Source organism: Excalfactoria chinensis, chromosome 24, assembly GCF_039878825.1.
Source record: "Excalfactoria chinensis isolate bCotChi1 chromosome 24, bCotChi1.hap2, whole genome shotgun sequence".
Classification (NCBI taxonomy): Eukaryota; Metazoa; Chordata; class Aves; order Galliformes; family Phasianidae; genus Excalfactoria; species Excalfactoria chinensis.
The window spans coordinates 4,417,683-4,437,700 of record NC_092848.1 but is presented as its reverse complement, the minus strand read 5'-3'; the positions used below and the strand labels follow the sequence as shown (position 1 = coordinate 4,437,700).

The 20,018-nt window shown below is 39.6% G+C and overlaps 2 protein-coding genes across 2 annotated transcripts in view; both read right to left on the bottom strand.

Annotated features, from left to right (window-relative positions):
- LOC140262391 (T cell receptor alpha chain MC.7.G5-like) overlaps positions 1–20,018 on the bottom strand; it is a 172,843-nt gene that overhangs the window by 61,916 nt on the left and 90,909 nt on the right. The window lies entirely within an intron of this gene.
- The window catches only part of LOC140262392 (T cell receptor alpha chain MC.7.G5-like), a 96,583-nt gene continuing 81,606 nt past the window's right edge, over positions 5,042–20,018 (bottom strand). Inside the window, exons 4-8 of the mRNA XM_072356707.1 lie at positions 12,185–12,229; positions 6,954–7,238; positions 6,302–6,364; positions 5,830–5,946; positions 5,042–5,272 (exon numbers count right to left, since the gene is read on the bottom strand). Of these exons, the coding sequence (XP_072212808.1) occupies positions 5,831–5,946; positions 6,302–6,364; positions 6,954–7,238; positions 12,185–12,229 (509 nt within the window). The 3' untranslated portion in view covers positions 5,042–5,272; position 5,830. The remainder of the gene's footprint in view (positions 5,273–5,829; positions 5,947–6,301; positions 6,365–6,953; positions 7,239–12,184; positions 12,230–20,018) is intronic.

The window sequence follows — 20,018 nt, the reverse complement described above, 5'->3', positions numbered from 1 at the left end:
GTTGCAGTTTGGTCAGGATGTACACATTGGGAGAAGAACTGACTGAGAGCAGTTCTGCAGTGTCTTGGAGGTTCTGGTGTATGAATAGCTTTACAGGAGCTAGCAGTGTATACTTGCAGCCCACAAGGCCAACTGTATTCTGGACTGCATCAAAAGAAAGGTAGCCTTGTGAGGCACCATTGCAGTGCTGTGTCCAAGACTGGGGACCCCAGCACAAGAAGGATATGGAACTGTTGGAGTGGGTCCAGAGAAGATGACCAAGACTAAGATGACTAAGGGCTGGAGCACCTCTCTCATGAATAAAGGTTGAGGGAGTGGATTTTGTTTATCTTGGATTTTGTTTATCTTTGTTTATCTGGCTCTGGAGACGCTTCATTGTGACCTTACAGTATTTGAGGGAAGCTTATAAACAGGAGGAGATCAATTTTTTACATGATCTAATAATGATAGGACAAGAAGGAATGACTTTGAACTAACAGAGATAAGATTTAGCTTAGGTGTTAGGAAGAAATTGTTTATTCAGAGAATAAACCAGGTTGGATGGGGCCTTGGGCAACCTGATCTGGTGGTGGGTTCTCTGCCCTTCTTTAATTCCATTCTAACTGAAACCATCCTATGATTCTGTGATTCTTTGATATTCCAAATTTAACCCTTGCAAAGGAGGATGTAAGCACATTGAGTAATCATCACTCTTAAATAGCTCTTAAAGCCTGCTGAGTTTTGTCGTAGTTGGAAAAAAAAAGAGGGGAGGATAATTACATTCCTTTAGCAAGAAATCCCACTTTAGCTTGAAATGCTGTACACATAAACAGTTTGAAGACTTGTTGATGAGAAGATAGTCTAAACCTAGTAAGCTTTGGAACATCACATGAAAAAAGCAAAAATCAAGGTTTATTGCAGGGGTAAAAGTGAGTCTTGCTCATGGTACATAGTTTTGTGTTGTAGAGGGCTTTACGTTTTGTTGGAAAAGCATTTGTGGTTTTTATCCTGTTTTACTGTTCAGTAACAACTAGAACAATGGTGTGTCATCAACATTGCTTTTCTCCTGAAGACAAAACATAACATCATAATATGAAGGATAAATCAGCTTGAAATAGAGCTGAAACCAGGACACACTCCTGATTTAGTTGTTGGAATCCTTTAAAGACAAGATCTGAATCACTGAACTCATTGAAACAAATATTCTCAAAAGTTTTTGCTCTGTTTCTGATATTGGTCTCCATAAAGATATGAAAGATTTTGCAATTGTTTAAATAGGTTCTGAACTGGATTTGTGGCTTTTGCAAGGCAAGTTTATGGGATAAATTTAAAAGCTACAGTGGACTTCAATTGCCCCTTTATACCAAATATTAATAGCATTTTAAGATCTTCACTCATTTTTATTCCTTGTTGATGAGCATCTGGGATCAACAAGGTACAGAGAAGGTAGAACACTTCTTGAAGTGAGATCTCTTTCCAAATGACAATCTAGATGTGGATACCATGTGTTTCATGTCACTCCGTACACCTAAGGCCATCTTGCAGCAGCAGCTGCAGTGCTGAAAGGGAACAGTCCTCCAGAGGTGCTCTGATTCACCTGTCATATATTCCCTATTTCTTATATAACTCCATCAATGACAGCTGCCTGGACAGCCCATTCCAGTGCTTGGGCACCTTTTCAGTGAAGAAATTCTTTCTAATATCTCATCTGAACCTACCTTGGTGCAACCTGAGACCATTTCCTCACCTGCCACCTATGAAAAAAGACCAACATTCTCTTTGTTCAACCTTTTTCTTAGGTAGTTATGAAGTAATGAGCTTTCCCTTCAACCTCCTTTTCTCCAGATTAAACAATCCCAATTCCTTCAACCCCTTCTCGTAACACTTATTTTGTAGTCCCTATACCAGCTTTGTTGTGAATCTTTACACATACCTGAGCAACACAATATCACTCTTATAGTGAAGGGCTGAAAACTGAATACAGTATTCTAGGTGCAGTCTCACCAGTGTCACATTTGAAGGATCTTCTCTTCTGATACAGAAAAGGATGTCTCTGATCTTCTTGGTCACCACTGGCTTGTGTTCAGCCAGTTGCTGACCAGCACCACCAGGCCTTTTTCAGCTGGTCAAAGTTCCAGGCATGGACAGTTTTCTTCATGTGTTCTGCATTGGTTCAAAATTGTAGTTTTTGAACTCTTAAGAGAAAAGCCACTGATTGTAGGAGATAATTACAAGTTCACCAGGATGAAAAATAGACCAGAGCTGCTACAGGCTCTTGCTTAACTCAAACTAAAATTCCTAGATTCAAACATCTCCCAACAGTGGAAATAATTGGATGTTTTATTGAAACATCCTACACAGTTTATCGAGAAATGTAAAAGCTGGAAAGCATTTGTGTGTCTGCATACATACTTGCTTCTTCCACTTGTATCAGGTAGCATAGTAAGGTATTGCCTTTCCCATTAACATCTCTTCTCTCACACTGGCTGCCTAGGTACCAAAATTCCTCATTGCATACAGAAACTTCTCCCAAGGGCTTATTTACATTTCTTTTTAGTCTTTATTTGATTGATATATTTCTGTACAAATTCACGCCATGCCTCTTGGTTGTCAAACGTTTATAGATCCCAGTCTTCCCCTGTGCAATGTCACAGGATTTCCATTCAGTGGTTTCCAGACACAACCAAGGACTACTATTTCTTGGTTTCTAGAGAGATCCAGAACTTGTATTCCCAGTCTGAGTCCTGCCTGAAAAAGAGTGATCTGGAGTTTAATGAGAAAATGTGGTGGGTGTAATCAGAAAATCAGGATAAAATATGAATGAACAACTTCTCTTTATTTATATTATGATAACTTGTTTTGTTTTGTCATGTAAATTTCACTCACCTTCTGAATAAATGCCTGGAGCCCCAGATACAGGAAGAATGTGAAGCTGTTGGGCCATAAATATTTTCGAAGGGCTGGAGAATATCTCTAGTGAAGAAAAGTTAAAGGAGTTGGGCTTGTTTAGCTTGTAGAGAAGACTCCAGGGAGATCTTATTGTGGCCTTCCAGTACTTGAAAGGAGCTTACAAGCATAAGAGGACTTTTTTCACCATCTGATATTGATAGTTTGAATGGATTCAAACTAAAAGAGGGGCAGTTTGGGTTAGATGTTAGGAATAAATTCTTTACTCAGAGAGTGGTGAGGTGCTGGCACAATTTACCCAGAGAAGTTGTGGATTCCCCATCTCTAGAGGTATTCAAAGTCAGGTTAGATGGGATTCTGGGCCGTATGATCTGGTGGCTGGCAACCCTGCCCATGGCAGAGGGGGTGGAACTAGGAGATCTTTAAGTCCCGTGCAACTTAAGCCAATCTATGATGTTGTGGTTTAACTTGACAGGTGGGTGAGCAACACACAGTTGTTTGTTCTCTCACTTTTCCTCCCCTCCCTTCCCACTCCCCCAGTGGGATGTGAAGAGGAGAAAAAAAAAAAAAAAAAAAAAAAAAAGAAAAAGAAGTAGAACTCATGGGTTGAGATAAAACTATTTACCAAGATAGAGAAAAGAATAATAATTCTGACCAATAAATATCTCTATGCATGTATATTACAAGTGACACACAAACAATTGCTCACCACCTCCCAGCCGATGCCCAGATGGAGCCCAAAGCAGTGGAACAGAGCAAGATGAACTCCATCTCTCTTCAAAACTCCTTCTTCATTATGTCATATGGTATGCAATATCCCTTTGGCCAGTTTAAGTTACCTGTCCAAATTTTGTTTCCCCCTAGCAACTTGGACCATTCACTGCAAATGGTTTTGGCTCTGTACAAAACTGTAACAACTGTAAACATCAGCATGTTATCAACAGTGTTTTTCTCCTAGAACCGAAATATGGCATCATACCAAACACTCTGAAGAAGATAATTCTGTCCCACTTGATTCTATGACTCTACAATAAGAGGAAGGTTTTCCTCTAGGTGTTTGCAGGGTGTGAAAGACCAACCTGACCAAGTTATTGAGCACTGTTTTTAGAGTCTGTCTTGAAAGCAGCAATAACCCAGTGAGTAGCTGAAAAATCCGATTTTCTCTCCAGGATGCGGTTAACTTGTTTTTCAAAATAAGGGGGAATTTACCCTGTATGCTGCAAGTTAGTTGTGTTAACCACAGCATCCTGCCTGCTGCTTCTGAAAGGAGGATGAGTTGGGGAGTTTGAAAGCTGAGTGGCTCTTTAGCAAGTTGCTATAGAATCTATATCTCTGCATCAAGTATACACTGTTTCCTGCTGGCCCCTTTCTGGTGACAGCAATTGGAAGAAAATAGTGTTTTCTCATCTCTCTGCTTTTCTTCCCCATGCTCATACCAACTTGTCTCTCAAGTGTTTTCTCCTTATCTCTCTTTTTGACATGATCCAGAATATCACACCAGATCATCTAAAAAGTAAAAAAAAAAAAAATAATAATAATAATAATTAAAAAAAATAATAAATAAATTTAAAAAAAAGATTTAAAAAAAAATCAAATCCCCTTAATCTGGCCTTCCTGGAGCTTTTTAATGTGCTAAAGAATGCCTTCGCTTCTCAGTACAACCCTAGGAAATACAAATTCAGTCAACAGGAAATCCATGTTATCAAAGCTCCATTTCTGATCTCACTGGTCATTGAAACAACTAGATTTTAGCAATCTCCTTTCCAGATTCAGAGGAATAAACACAGCAGAATCTACAGCACTTTGGCACACTAAAACTTTATTTGGGTACTTATTACGGTAAGTTAAAACGGAGGTGTTGTACACTTTGCAGAAGTTATACAAGTTAAGAAATGCAAATATAAATGTTACTGTGGTTGAACATGATCTGGTTGCACTGAATCACTTCAGGTCCAACACAGATTCCCTCATCTACGCTAGAAAAAGATTGTTACTGGAGCTATCTAAAAAGCAATAAGACCATTAGAATCCTGAATCCTCTCAGCAGTAAAATCTCAGCTCTCTGGAGTAATGCAACATTCTTGTAAAGGTATTTTAAAATGGTTGTATACCTATTGTGAGGCTCTGATTTTTAAAATTATCAGTGCTGGTGGGATGCTTATATGCAAAAGATAAAAGAGTGGGAAAAGCAATTCCTTCTTAGCAAAGGCATGAAGAAAAATACACTCTATTCAGTTCACAGAGGACAAGAAATAGCAAAATCAGTTACAACTCTAGCAGTTACATGAACTGTTTAGGCAGGTTTTCCACCTCTGAAGTTCATACTGCTGGTAAACACTCTCTCCTGCTGTTCCTCACACTTCTGCTGCCTTTTCTTCTTCATTGCCTGGAAGAACAAAGTGTGTTTTAGGCTATATTTAATGTAACATATTTAATGCATATACCCTTCCACTGTTTGATTGCTGTTGCGTCAAGACAGGAAGACTCACAGGCCTCAGTCTGGACTATTTTCTATCACTCTGAGATCATTAATTTAAAAATTCTTCTTCCTCCTCTCTTTCCTGCCAGCCCTTCACATATTTGTGTTTTGGCAGCCATCCTCTTGATTCCTTACTCATCTTGATTCTTCTCCAAGCTTCAGGTTCTGCCATTTGAGTCAGTCAATGAAATATTTCTTAGGCATTTGTGATAAAATCTGAGGTGCTCTGGCAAAACAAGCTTGCTGCAAAGGAACCAGCAACCAAAACTGAGCATTGAACACAGAAAAAGTCTGGTTTTGCTTCTTTGCTTGTTTCCAGAAAGAGGCAATATATATATTTTAATGGAAATAGAAATAGATGAACAGGTATCACTCCTTGTGTGGTTCAAGAAGTACACAAAGCCAAGCGGTCATTTCAGACACGTTTCTACTGTTTCCACAGACCAAGGTATGTGTTTCCTTACCTCAGAAAAGAACCAACTTGATACTCATGAGTGTATTAAAGGCAATACTTTTTGCCAGAAGTACTCTCAAACCCAACACAGCCATGGACAACATGTTCACTTTCTCCATTTTGATATCTGCTTAGTGAGAGAGAAAAGAGGGGAGAGAGAGGTCATGGTCTAGTGTGAGGTGCTATGATATGGGTATAAAAGTGGGGGAAAAAACATTGTTAGTCGTGTCAGAAAGAGAAATGACAGTAAAGATTACAGAAACATCATAATGGCAAAGGAGGAACACAATTATCCTGACTGGATTTTGTCTCCTGTTGCTTATTTTCTATTTGAAAACTTGTCTGTTCCCAGTTACACTGAAAGAAGCAGTTTGTGTTTGATGAGTACATGATTCTGATTCCTCTGCCCCTGAGAAAATATATTTCCATGCTTTTATCCCCAACACAGTAACAGAATTTCACAATTTATTTAGGTTACTCACCTTTTGCAGAGGTGTCTGTGGTGTTGCAAACATTTGCTGGCTTTATTTCTTCAGCTTTCATTTCTGTAGAATAAATAAAAAATTAAAAAATATTTTTTAAAAAGGCACTATAAACAAAAACTGAATGGTAAAAAGTATTAAAGAAAGCATCCACCTGACTTTTCCACAAGTTCAGCAGATGAATCATAAATATATATTTGAGGAGAACAGTGCCATTGCAGAAAAAAGGAAATCTTGAGTTGGTTTGTTATCGAATTTCTGAATGAACTTCACAATGGAAGAACCAAAAATACTTTTTAGTGATTTAAGAAAACAATAAAAACACTTTTACAGAGGCTACCTCCTCCTATCATTTTCTGGGTGGCTTATGCTGTGTGTTGAATTATTTAGTCATAAGTAAACATGAATTCAGAAAAGACTTTGTATGGTGTTACACTTTTTTTTCTTTTTCGAGGAACCTCAGGTTCTTAAAAGCTAAGACCACTTGCTGAAGTTGTTTTTAAATATCTTTTAGCTCTACCTGCTTCAGTACTTAGGCTTCCTTCCCATTTCTGCTGGGCATGCAGTGGGCATGGTTATTAGCAGGAAGGCTTGCAAGTGTTGGAAGACACTGCCTCCAGAAATAGGTTATAATTGTACCACAGAATTGTACCTGGTGATGTTGAGTTGGCTGTAAAATTGCCATTGCTTAACCTGGCTGTGCACGTCAACTCCGATATTTTTTTCACTTTGACCACTTTAATAGTATTATACGTCCCGTCTGATGTCACAATGGGTGCTTTTGGTTCATATACAACTTCATTAGAGGACATCTCCAAACTGATATTCTTTTTATAAAAATTCCTTGCCAAACAAGCTGCTTTCCCAGTGCCACCATCTTCTTCATGTTTCTTTGATTTCATCACAATGACCTCTGGAGTAGAATCTCTCTGGTTATCTGTTTAAAAAATAAAAATTGTAAAAGAACATTCTATGGGCATGATTTGATTTCATTGCAGTATTGCCTGACAGTTAAATCACCTGCTGTTCAGGTGCTCTCCATCATTGACTAATAGCCTTTCTTTTATCTTTATATATTCTTGCTGCTTATTCCAAAGGAACAGGTAAAAGGCAGAAAGAAAGTAAAAAAGTAGGTTTTCAAAGGAGCTTCAATTCTACAGGATCCTAAGCTTCCATTTCCTAGAAATAATGCCTGTATGTGAGTTCTTTATTTGATAAGGCACCTGAAAATTAGAACTTGTAAGGATCCAGCTCCAAGAGTCAAATTATTCTGCTTTCTCAACAATCTAATTCCTAAAAATAAAAGATCTATCAAGGACAGTTCTGTATATTCACAAGACGTGAGGAATTAACTGTTTTGCCTTTACTCTCTCACACCTTCCTGAAGTCTTCTTCTGATGTGGCTGTAAGGTCTAACCATGGCAAAACCGTTAAGACAGAGGGAGAAGTCAGTTTGTTGCATCACTGCTGTGCAAGATTGCTCCACTGATGAGTGGCATTACTTGCAGAAATGAAGCGCTGCTGCTAGAAAGGAGGACAAGGCTGATGAATTAGGAGAGAAGCAATCAGGAGGCTCTGAATTGCTTATTTCCACTTCTCCAGAAATAAGGTCAAATACTTTGAATTGTGAGAGAGATTTTCCCTACAAAATGTTACAGACCTTTAAATCATTCCAATCCAGTCTACAGATACTGAAAAGATAGTACATTTGTCAATTGGTTTAACAAGCCATATTGCTAGTCACACAACTCCAGGGGTGGTCAGAAGTGCAATGCAGATTTAGTACGACATATAACAAACAAATTTGAAGAGCAGAACACCCTGAGGCCTATAAACTTGAAGCCCATGGATAAATATTTTACAATATTCCTTACATTAGTGTACTAATTTCAGTGGCAGTTCTGCAGGATTAAGTTATTAACAAAAATACATGCCCTAGAGCAGGAGTTTTTAAGGAACCTAAAAGGCGATGATAAGGATTCATGGGATTTGGTATCACGGCTCTCTTGTGTCTTTCAGCAGAATTGTTCTGAAACTGCCTGATGTATTTTTTTAGCTTTGAAACCATTTGGAAGTTGAACTCTGAATTTTAAGCAACCAGCATGAATACCAAAGACTTAACAACTGCTACAGCCTGAATTTCAATTGTACCGCAGCCGCCTTCTCTGGGAATTTCTTATAAGACATATAAGACATATATGGACTATGAATGCTTAAATTTGTAGTGGACATCTTTTCAGGGAACAGACAGCCTCTCAAAATAATTTACCAGTCAGTTCTCATTATGATTTTTAAAAACAAAATATCTATATATGAAGGTAGCTTCAGGTTATATATACCAATGCCAGGACAAGATTAGGAGAGTAAATTAAAATGATAACATGAAACTGAAGGGATTCTTCTAGTATGCCACCTTGCCAAAATGATCTCAGCTTACCAGACATTTTTCAAAAAAGGATTTAAATAGAACAGAATATGTCCAATTTGACGAGAGCCCCCTCTCTGATAAAGAGAGGTGCATTAAACTGCATTTTGCACAGCATCTGTGTTGTATTCTACTCAGAAGTCCCTCCAGATGTGACATTTCATTCATCACATTTATCTTACTTACAAGTTCTTAAACAGGCACTCTTTCCCACTGTACTCACATCTCAAAAAAGTGCAAGCTGAACAGTACTCTGACATAACATCATTATGATGTTAGATGATCTTGTAGGTCCTTTCCAACCTTGTGATTCTATGATTCTATGATCATGGGCTGTCTCTGCTAATGAGAACAAGGACAACTCCATGTTTGTAAACACCTAGAGAAAACAAATTCCCAAATTCACATCTTCATTGACTTCCTTGGTCCTATGTAGTTTAACCCAAGCTGAATCATTTAGTAAGATTACACTAATAGATTAAACATCTTTTAATTATTTTGTGTAATTTGTCCATTTTTCCACTTACTGCTGCCTTTCTAACCTCAAGAGAATTTAAATTCTTAGGATCTGATATATATTCCTCCACAGAATCTTTTGTTCCCTTCAAACTGCCCAGCCATGGGTGTGAAACCTAATAATGACTATTAAAAGCTTATGAAAATGCCAAATGGTAGATCATAGAATCGTAGAATCATCAAGGTTGGAAAAGAGATCTAAGATCATCCAGTCCAACTGTTCATCTATCACCAATATTGCCTACTAAACCATGTCTTTCAGTACAACACCTAAACATTTCTTCAACACTTCAACCTCTCTGCGCAGCCCATTCCAGCACCTGACCATTCTTTCAGAGAAGAAATGCTTCTGAATATCCAATCTGACTCTCCCCTGGTGCAACTTGAGGCCATTCCCTCTATTCCTATTGCTAGTTACATGGGAGAAGAGGCCAACTCCCACCTCGCCACAACCTCCCTTTAGGGAGTAGTAGAGAGCCATAAGGTCTCCCCTAAGCCTCCTCTTCTCCAGACTGTACAATTCTAGCTCCCTCAGCTGCCCCTCATAAGGGCTGTGCTCCAGACCCCTCACCAGCTTTGTTGCCCTTCTCTAGATACACTCCCAAGAAAATTCAGTGTGAGCTTGTCCTTGTAGAGCCCAGATTCTTTGGCAATTCCTGTGAAGGGGAATCAGTATGCTTTTTATACTTAAACTACTTGCATATCAAAGGATTATGCATAGAAATCCTAATGTCTAATTAATTACTTGAAGTATGAGGAAGATGCTGCTTGAGTTTTAGGAGGAAGAAGGGAAGAAAAAGTTGAAATGCAAACAATAACAACTCAGAAAATGTTAAAACATAGAGAATACCTACTTGGCTCCACAGTCAGTTGAGTCCCAGTCCCAAAAGTTAGACCAGCAGTTACACACAGTTACAATGGGTATATCAAAAAAGGCTCGTTTTGTTATTCTTCCTCATACATTTCCCTTCCAGGTGTAACATGTTTTTGCCAGCTACTGTTAGCCCTATGTTCTTTTTGTTATCTGAGAAGATACTTAAAGTCCTTTCATGTTTTCTAATCCCCAGTATTTCCAAGCAACCAGTATACAAGGCATAACTGACTGTATAGAATTCTCAGCAAGAACAAATGTGCATTATGCAATTATTGTTAGTAAAGCAGAATTATTATTATTATTATTATTATTATTATTATTATTATTATTATTATTATTATTATTATTATTATTTATTAAGCCCAGCAGTCTCAACAGAATCCAGTTATTTTGCATTATCTGTAAACACACCTGTGAATTCCTTGCATTGTTTGGTGAGTGATTTTTATATTACATTCTGGAAGAGATATTTTATTAGTACAATAAGTCATAATTTTTTTCTTTTGTCTTACAGAGGCATAGAAATAGTTATATATTCCATAATGCTGTGGACCTTATTTTTCTTAATGAAAGTTTTGTTTAGAATAAGCAAAACCAAGGGCAAAACCCTTATGCATCCTTTGGTCCTTTGGTCCTCTTCAAGAGGAGACTATGCCTGGAAAATACTACAGTATGGTTTCTAAACTATTTTGTGTTTGGGATTCTCAGAAGATTAAATTACCAGATGTGTCTGTACTTGGCATCTTTAAATGCTTGTTGTCAACCCAAAATGATCAACAAAAGGCTGCAGAATTCTTGAAATTTTGGCTTCGACATATGAATGTTTCAGCAGACACTTGAGTGACTTGGATGCTTAAGACCCACTATCTTTTACTGCCAGACATTTCATCCTAAAGTCTTTTTGCAGCTCTTTATCTCACCCTCAGCAAGAAAAAAAATAAGCACTGAACACAGAGAGAAAAATAAATAAATAAATAAATAAATAATAAATAAATAAATAAATAAAAATAAAAGGTAAGAATGACTTAGAGCATTTTAGGGGAAAGGAGAAGACCAGGCTAGCATATTTCATTTGTCAAATGAACTGTTCTCTAATCCACACTGTAGGAAACTCAGTGAGGAAAGATAATTTTTAAATGTGGATAATGTAAAGTATACAGTACATTACTGTTTCTCTAACCAGTAGTATCTTGTTGGAGTCAGTGACTCACATGCTAACATCAGGTTCTATATCTAGGGATATAAAATGACAGGACAGTTTTTTTGGAATTTTAAAGCCATGACAACCTCTGAAAGCATCACAACTTTTAAGCTACGCACCTGAATGTTTAGGATAACAAAGATCAATATAACAAACTCCTCTTGTACACCACAATTAAACTCACACAAGTGGTTGGAGTGATATTTGCCTTTACTGTACTTGACAACAGTGCAAACAAAGTAAGAAATTAACTAAGGCTAGTTATAATCCCTTCCCACTACCTCTACATTTTATAAGCCTGTTCAGCTATGTAGCCAAATCTCCTTCATTTAGCTCGGTCTTGGATGTAAGACAGTTGTGAAAACTTGATCCTGAGGTTATTTAACCTCATTCCTTCTCTTTCTCTATGCCAGTGGAATTACTTAACTGCTGATACTGTGAGTGTAATGCCGATGCCAAAATCTGTCTTATCATACAAGAGAGATAAAGATGTATGTCAAACTTTCTGTCCATTCTTGGTTCTTTGCTGAGTTATGTAATTCTGCTCAAAGGAGACAGTGAAAACTCACTGAATTCCTACAGTAAAGTTGGGACAGTAAGATACTGAGGCTGGGAATTAATTATGACATGCTAAATTTAAGGAATGCAGGTCAGATGTTTGAGGATCGTGGAGCAAAGGTGATATACAGAAGTGGCACAGCCATTCCTGCGAAGCTCTCCTAAGCAGATACAAGCTGAGGAATCAGCCTGGCACACAGGCTAGAAAGTGTTCACACCAGGAATTACTAAACCAGAAAATTCTTACAATGAACACAAACTACTGAATCCCATCAACATGATTTTACAAGTGAAAATGAGGGTACTTACTTGGTTCAACTGTGAGAGTGGTTCCACTTCCAAATACAAGCTTATCTGTTCTCACACTGTTAGTACCTAGTCAAATAAATAACTCTTCCCTTGCTGCATTCAGAAGTTATTAAAAAAAAATAAAAAAAAAAATCCTGATGCTTCTCTTATAGACCCATATACTCAATTCCATGAAGGTGTTTAGAGCTACATTTTCTTCTGAACCTGGAAGGGAGAAAACAATAATGATGTCAGATATCTTCATCAAGTACTGAATTCCCTAGTTCTATTTTTCTCCCTTCTGCAAAAACTCCATTAGCTTTATATGTTCAGGATAAATCAATATGTGAAAAGAATGTTAGATTTATCTCCTGAGGTACTTCAGGCACTTATATTCTTCCTTCCCAAGAAAACATAAAACCTATTTTGCACCAATTGGTTTTTGTACAGGGCCTTATGTTGTTTATACCATTGTGGTACTCCAGCCCCCAAACACAGTGATATACTTCACTACAAAAAATATGTCTTCCTTTGTTATGACTGCACAGAATTTTGGATTACACAGTCACATGACTTCTCAAGTGGTTTCTGTCTTACACACCACATGAAGAAATATGGTATAGCTTTCAATGAGCAGTCTGGAACAGGACAAAGAAAGCTGTATTTTAAATGGAATCTTTGGGATAACATGTTTCTGAAAATCTCATGGAGATGAGTTTATTAGAAAGCAGGAAAAAATATCCATGTTTTTAATGCTACATCATAGAATTTATGAGAATTCTAAGCTGCAGAAAGTTGTCTGTTTTTTCACCTTTTTCAGTGCTTGCTTGAGAATGTGAAGTATGTGCCTGCTATTGGTACTTAGAGTTGGTGTCTGAGGATTATTTGACCTTAGGAAGTCCTAAGTAGGGAAAATGATTGCTTTTTGTTAGGTAGATTCTATATACATCATAGAATAAAATGTTTGTAGTAATTGGACCAAATCCTTCAGAGTGATCAAGCTGTGTACCATTAACACTATCTCGACACATAAAATTATATAGAATATAATATGTAGAGGAAAACGCACTATGTGTGAAAGAACATGTTTTTTGTGGACTGATATAAAACGACATGGCACTTTATTTGGCAACCTTGATGTCTGAGAAACAGTAACTTAAATCAGAAGAGGTCAAATCCAGGGACACCATGTGGAAGGATAAAAAACTTTTGATTGTCTAAAAATTGGAACTGACAGCTGACACTGAGAGTTAACTAGGGTTAAAAAACTAAGAATAATAAGAATATCTTGCTGTTGACCATAGAATAAGAAACCTACAGCTGGAAATGGAACCAGGCAGTGAATTAGCCCATTCTGCAGTGCTAGGTCAGCTAGACCAGCTCCCTAAACCACTCCTAGGAAATCACCAGACTTGCTGTGTTGAAATAAAGAATGACCATGAATCAGCAGAGAATCACAGCCTTTCTGAACCTTGTGACTCAACAGGAGGGCTTCTCCAATTAGCCACAACAGTTCAATACCCTTAATGCAAGTGTGTGGTGGTTGAAGATCCATATCGCCAAAGGAGCTATATAAAGAGAGCAACAGAAATGAAAACAGATGCATTTAACCTCTGAGATCCTGCATCTTCAGCAGTCAAACTCCCCATTCCTGGCAAATCTGAGACAAATTGTGTAAACTGGGTTGGGAAAATGAAACTCCCATAGTGAGAGCTGAAAGCTTGTGAGTCCTGGCATCGGGAAAAATATTCTTGCTCCACCTGAGGATTTATAACTACATAATAGGTCATCACTGTCCTAGCAAACAAGGAATTAGGAGCTCTGCAAAATTAGACGTTTGTGACCATTGATCATGAGCCACACCAGAGCACCAGAAAAAGCAGTGAGTGTTAGTATACAGAGGTTCCCTGCTCCAGGGTATCCAACAACTTGCCAAAGTCTCATATCTAGGACATATATAAGACTTATTAGGCCTACACAGGAGTGTGTCAGGAGAGTCCTGGAAACTAGAAAGGATGAGTGCATTGCCTTGGACATGGAGACCAGTCAGGTTTCCATTTCATCTTATTTGTGTGGTGGGAAGTGGTGAGAAGGAGGATGGGATGGATCACTCATCAGTGGCACTAGCAATGGGAACTTGGTTTCTAATCTTTCTTTTTTTAGTTGGGAACTAAAGACTGTGGAAGAGTTGGAATCCACCTGACTAACTGCACAAAAAACTTCTTTGCCAATAGATCAACTAACCTGAGGCAAAAGAAAGTCTTTATACACTTTCTAGGATGTCAGCATAACTAGGTACCTTTCTGAAGTGCCTATGCAACAGCGTATGCAAATCCAGAAAGAAACATGATAAATTTAAGCTCTGTTTATAGTAACAGGTCTATGACTGTGGATATTGGGGGTGGAATTGTCCATGTGACTCAACAACTGAAGTGCATCTTGAAGCCTAGGTTTGGGTGTTCTATCTAGCATGTCCCATTTTCCCCTTCATGGCCTGGTTGTAAAGCTATTAGATCATGGAGGTTTTCTGTGATAGCTTGCAGAAGTACTGCAGAGAATGGAGACAGGTCATTTAGCAAAGAAATGGGAAAAGTAAGGAGGGAGAACTGTTCTTTCCATGAGAGCATTAGAAATTCACGCTGTTCTGTTTTGGAATATGCAGTGAGTCTGCTGATAGCATATGGCTCAGGAGTAGAGGGCAGATTAGTATGGGTGGCATGGTGGATGGCTATGACAGACCACATGATTTGGAAGAAGTAGACGAGGCCTTCTTCAGACAACTGGAAGGAGCCTCTAGTTCACCAGCACTGGTCCTTATGGTGGGGGCAGCATAGTGAGACAGAAGCAATCCAGAGTTTACTGATGAAATACTGAAACAAGAGATCAAGGAGATGGATCTCCTAGTTGCAAATGAGAAAGAATCAGCACTAGATGTTCAGGAGCAGGTTCAGCTGTTGTGATCACAGAGCTCAGAATCCTGGGAAGAGGGAGAAATGCAAAAAGCAGAATCACAGCCCCAGGATTTAGGAGAGCAGAATTTATCATCTTCAAGCATCTGCTTGGATGTTCCCATGAGTTTTGGTCCTAGACAGAGGAGAAGTCTAGGATTGCTGCTTAATTTTCAGAGATCAGGAATGGTTTATATTTATAATGCAAAGGTAGCAGGAGGCCAAAATGATGAGGGGCTCCTGAGCAAACTCACATACAGTGAGGAAATGTGCAAGAGTGAAAAAAACAGAAGCTGGTGATCTGGGAGAGATATAGAGACACCATCTGACCACCCAGGGTTAGGGTTGGAAAATTCAAAGCCTGTCTGGAACTGATTCTGGTAGAACATATGAAGGGAAACAAAGAAGTTTCTACTCTGAAAGTAATGCCTCCTATTTTGCTGAGTTGGCCAGAGGTCAGAGGTGGATGTTGGTGGTATGGCAGTAGAGGTTGAACCTTCCTCACAAGTATTCCAGTACATTTTGTTGCCACGCGACAGATGGCAGCAGAGGGCAGCCTGATAAAGCGATGTCTGAGTTGGAAGTGTATATGAAACAAAAATGAGGAACTGAATTCCTCTATGTGGAAAAAAATCGCACCCACTGACATCTGCATGTCTGCTCAGAATGAAGCTTGTCTTTCACTTTGCTTTTGCCACTGCTGACATACATCACTGTGCTCACATTCACTGCTTGGTCTCCCTAAACGTTCAGCAAGAGTCATAGGCCAACCTAATAAAATAGGAGGCATTACTTTCAGAGCAGTCTTTGTACAAAGGAGCTGCACGCAATTCAAAGTCCTCCTTCTGATGCCAGTTTGATGGGAGATTACTATTAGGAAGTATTCTTTGTAATCTCTTGTTTGCACTCTTCTTTGTGCATTTGCTTCTGGCCATTGTTCAATATGGACCTAAAAGGATCTTTGCTTCTATTGAAAAAGAGAGTCAACAAATCTTACCTGCTCTGTCTGTAAGAAGAGAACACAATGATGAAGTGAAGTGGAAACATCTAAAATACAGTAGCTATATACCTGATCACCCAGCTTGAGCTGACAGGCACATATCCAAAATCACATCTTATCAAAGACTGGATGTTGAATGGCAGGGAAACTGGCCTTGTGTAGAAAAGTCTTTCCAGTGAATCATGCTGGGAATTAAATTTGTGTTTATGCTTACAGTAGTCTGAAGAAAAAGAGATTGCAAAGCACTATGTTTCATCCTTCAAGAAAAGACGGTAAGTTCATTTTTGTTCAGCAATTCAGTCTTTTTCAGTCACAGTGGTACGTAGTCCACAGTAATAGATAGTTCTACAAAAACATACTTATTTATTTATTTACTTCACATCCAGGTGGCTTCCTCTTTCACATCCTTTGAAGAGATGAAAGTTTATCTTTCTCTCTACTGTTGTGCTTTTTAGTAATCTAAAGCTGCTGCAGAAAGGTTGCTATGCACTAAAAACAAAACTATCTATATTGTTTGTGGGTTTTTTTGTTTGTTTGTTTTTGTTTTTTTTGGGGGAGGGGGAAGGGCAGAAATATTAATTTATAACTATAAAGTCCATATTTGTCAAAAAGGAATGTTGTTCCTTTTGGCGTGTTAGAGCTGTTCTTACTGGAGGGACCTTATTTCTCATTTGTCTTTCAACAAATGTCAGGGGAGTTGTGATGTAACATATTAAAGAACATTGAGGGATGTTGTGGAACAAGGTAAACTGGGGGATGGGGCCTGAGTAATTGCACAAGGACTGCTAAGATAATAACAGCCAAAGCAGCTGAAGAGGAACCACGGAATGGGGATGTGAAGAGCTTTGCCGATGCCAATCCTCCCAACCTCGTATAATCAGCAAACTTGCTGAGGGAGGCCACTATCCCCTCATCAAAGTTACTGATGAAGATGTTGAACAAAACCAGACCCAGCACCGACCCCTGGGGTACACCGCTACTTACAGGTCTCCAACTTGGACTCTGCACCAACAACAACGGCCCTCTGTGCTCTGCCAGTCAGCCAGTTCTCAACCCATCTCACTGTCCACTCATCTATCCCACACTTTTTCAGCTTTGTTGTAAGGATGTTGTGGGATACAGTATTTTAATCAGGCCTTGCTGAAGTCAGGGTAGACTACATCCACTGCCCTCTCCTCATCCACCCAGCCAGTGACATCACCTCCCCTTGGTGAACCCATGCTGAGTACTCCTGATAACCTCCTTTTCTCCCAATTGTCTGGAGATGGCATCCAGCATGAGCTGTTCCATCACCATTCCAGGGACAGAGGTGAGGCTGACTGGCCTGTAATTACCTGGATCTTCCTTCTTGCTCTTTTTGAAGACTGGAGTGACACTGGCTGTCTTCCAGTCTTCAGGCACCTCCCCCATTCTCCAAGACCTCTCTAAGATGATAGAGAGGAGTTCAGCAACCACCTCTGCCAGCTCCCTCAGCATCCGTGGATGCACCCCATCGGTTTCCATGGATTTACGAACATTGGTGTTGCCCATTCGTTCACAGACCACCTCTTCCCTGACTAAAGGGAAGTCTTCCATTCCTCAGACGTTCTCCTCCAGGGCCTGGGATTCCTGAGGGAGAGCTTTTCCACTGAAGACAGAAGCAAAGAAGGCATTCAGTATCTCCACCTTCTCATCATCCCACGTTACCAGAACACCCCCCTCACTTAGTAGGGGATCCACATTCTCCCCAGTCTTCCTTTTACTGTTAACATACATAAAAAAACATTTTTATTATCCTTTATCACTTTTGACAGATTCAATTCCAGGTGGGCTTTAGCCTTCCTCATTGCAACCCTGCAGGCCCTGACAACATTTCTATACACTTCCCAGGTGGTCAGACCCTTTTTCCACATTTCATGGATTTTCTTCTTCCGTTTGAGTCTGCACACGAGCTCCTTGCTCATCCATACAAGTCTTCTGCCACCCTTTACCAATTTCTTGCTCACAAGGACACACTGATCCTGCGCTTGGAAGAAGAGCTGATTAAATGCTGACCAGCTCTCACAGGCCCCATTACCTTCTAACACCCTGGCCCACAGAATAGCTCCAAGTAGGTCCTGGAAGAGATCAAAGATGGCTCTCCTAAAGTCCAGGGTAGCAATCCTACTTTTTGCTTTGCTTCTTCCACTGAAGAGCCTGAACTCCACCATCTCATGGTCGATACAACCCAAGCTGCCTCCTACCTTTACTTCCTTAACAAGCCCTTCCTTGTTATGGTCCAGCAGCACCCTCCCCTCGTTGGTTCCTCCACCACCTGCATCAGAAAGTTGTCTTCAACACACTGCAAGAACTGGCTGGACCACACGTGCCTAGCCACATTGCTCATCCAGCAAATATCTGAATAGTTGAAGTCCCTCATAAGCACCAGAATCTGGGATCATGATGCTACTTCCAGTTGCTAATAGAAGGCCTCATCAACCTCCTCCTCCTGATCAGGGGGCCTGTAGTACACACCTACAACAGTGTCACTCTTACCAGCCTGCCCCTTGATTCTCACCCACAAGATCTCGACTGCTATATCACTCTCCCTCAGGTGAAGTTCAATACATTCTAGCTGCTCTTTCACACAAAGAGCAACTGCACCACCCCGCCTTGACAGCCGATCTTTCCTAAAAGCACAAAGCCCTCCATGACAACATTCCAGTCATGCAAGCTGTCCCACCACGTCTCCATGATCACAATGAGATCATGGCCTTGTGACCACCCACAGATCTCCAACTCTTCCTGTTTATTTCCCATGCTGTGCACATCAGTGTACAGACACTTTAGAGAAGCAGCATCCCCCTGCCCCTCTCCATCCCTTTGAACTCCACGCTCTTCACCCATCAAGCTCTGTTTTGAGCCTTGAACTACCCATTCAACCCCAGTGGCCCTCATTTTGTCCCCTTCCCCCTTCATACCTAGTTTGAAGACCTGTCAACAAGTCCTGCCAGTTCCTTGGCTAGGATCCTCTTGGATCTTGGAGACAGGCGACTTCCATCTGCACCCATCATGCCAGGTGCCAAGTAAATTGCCCCATGGTCAAAAAACCAAAAAACAAAATTCCTATGTTTGCACCAACCTCTAAGCCATTTATTTATGAAGAGGCATTTTTGGATCTTCTCAGTATCCTTCCCTGACACTGAAGGTAAAGAAGAAAAACCATCTGCACATCTGCTCCTCCAACTACCCGCCATAGCCCCCTGAAGTCTTTCTTGATAGTCTTCAGGCTTTTTTCAGCGACTTCATCGCTGCTCTACTCAAAATGTGGACCGTTGTGAACCTAATGAGGTTCAACAAAGCAGAGTGCAACATTTTGCCCTTGCACTGAGGTAAACCCAGATATGTCCCTGGAGGTATTCAAGGCCAGGATGAATACAACCTTGGGCAATCTGATCTACTATTTGATCTAGAATCTGGCAACCCTGCCAGTGGCAGGAGGGTTGGAACTTAATGATCCTTGAGGTCCCTTCCAACCCAAGTCAGTCTATGATTCGATGATATTTACTTTTTTTTTTTTTCCTGAAGTTATTCTGGTTTAGCTGGTAGTGGTTTAATGGATTCTGCTTGTGCGGATGTGCTAATTCTGTTTATTTACTAAGATATCTGATCTATAGTATTTCTTGTTTGGGAATCAACAATTTTTAGAAGGGTCTCTGGAGATTTTGTTCTGTTTTCCTTTTTTTTTTTTTTTTTTCTTCAGTATATCTGATATTGTAAACTAGATTTCTTGACTACTGAATTGGCTTCAGCTTGGACATTTTAACAACTCACATATTATTTTAGCTGAGTTTGAAAGTGGTGAATGTCTAGTAGTCATGGATGATTACAATCAGCTTTTAGTTTTTTCATCTGTGGCTATCTGGAATTGTGAAGCAGTTTCTGAATC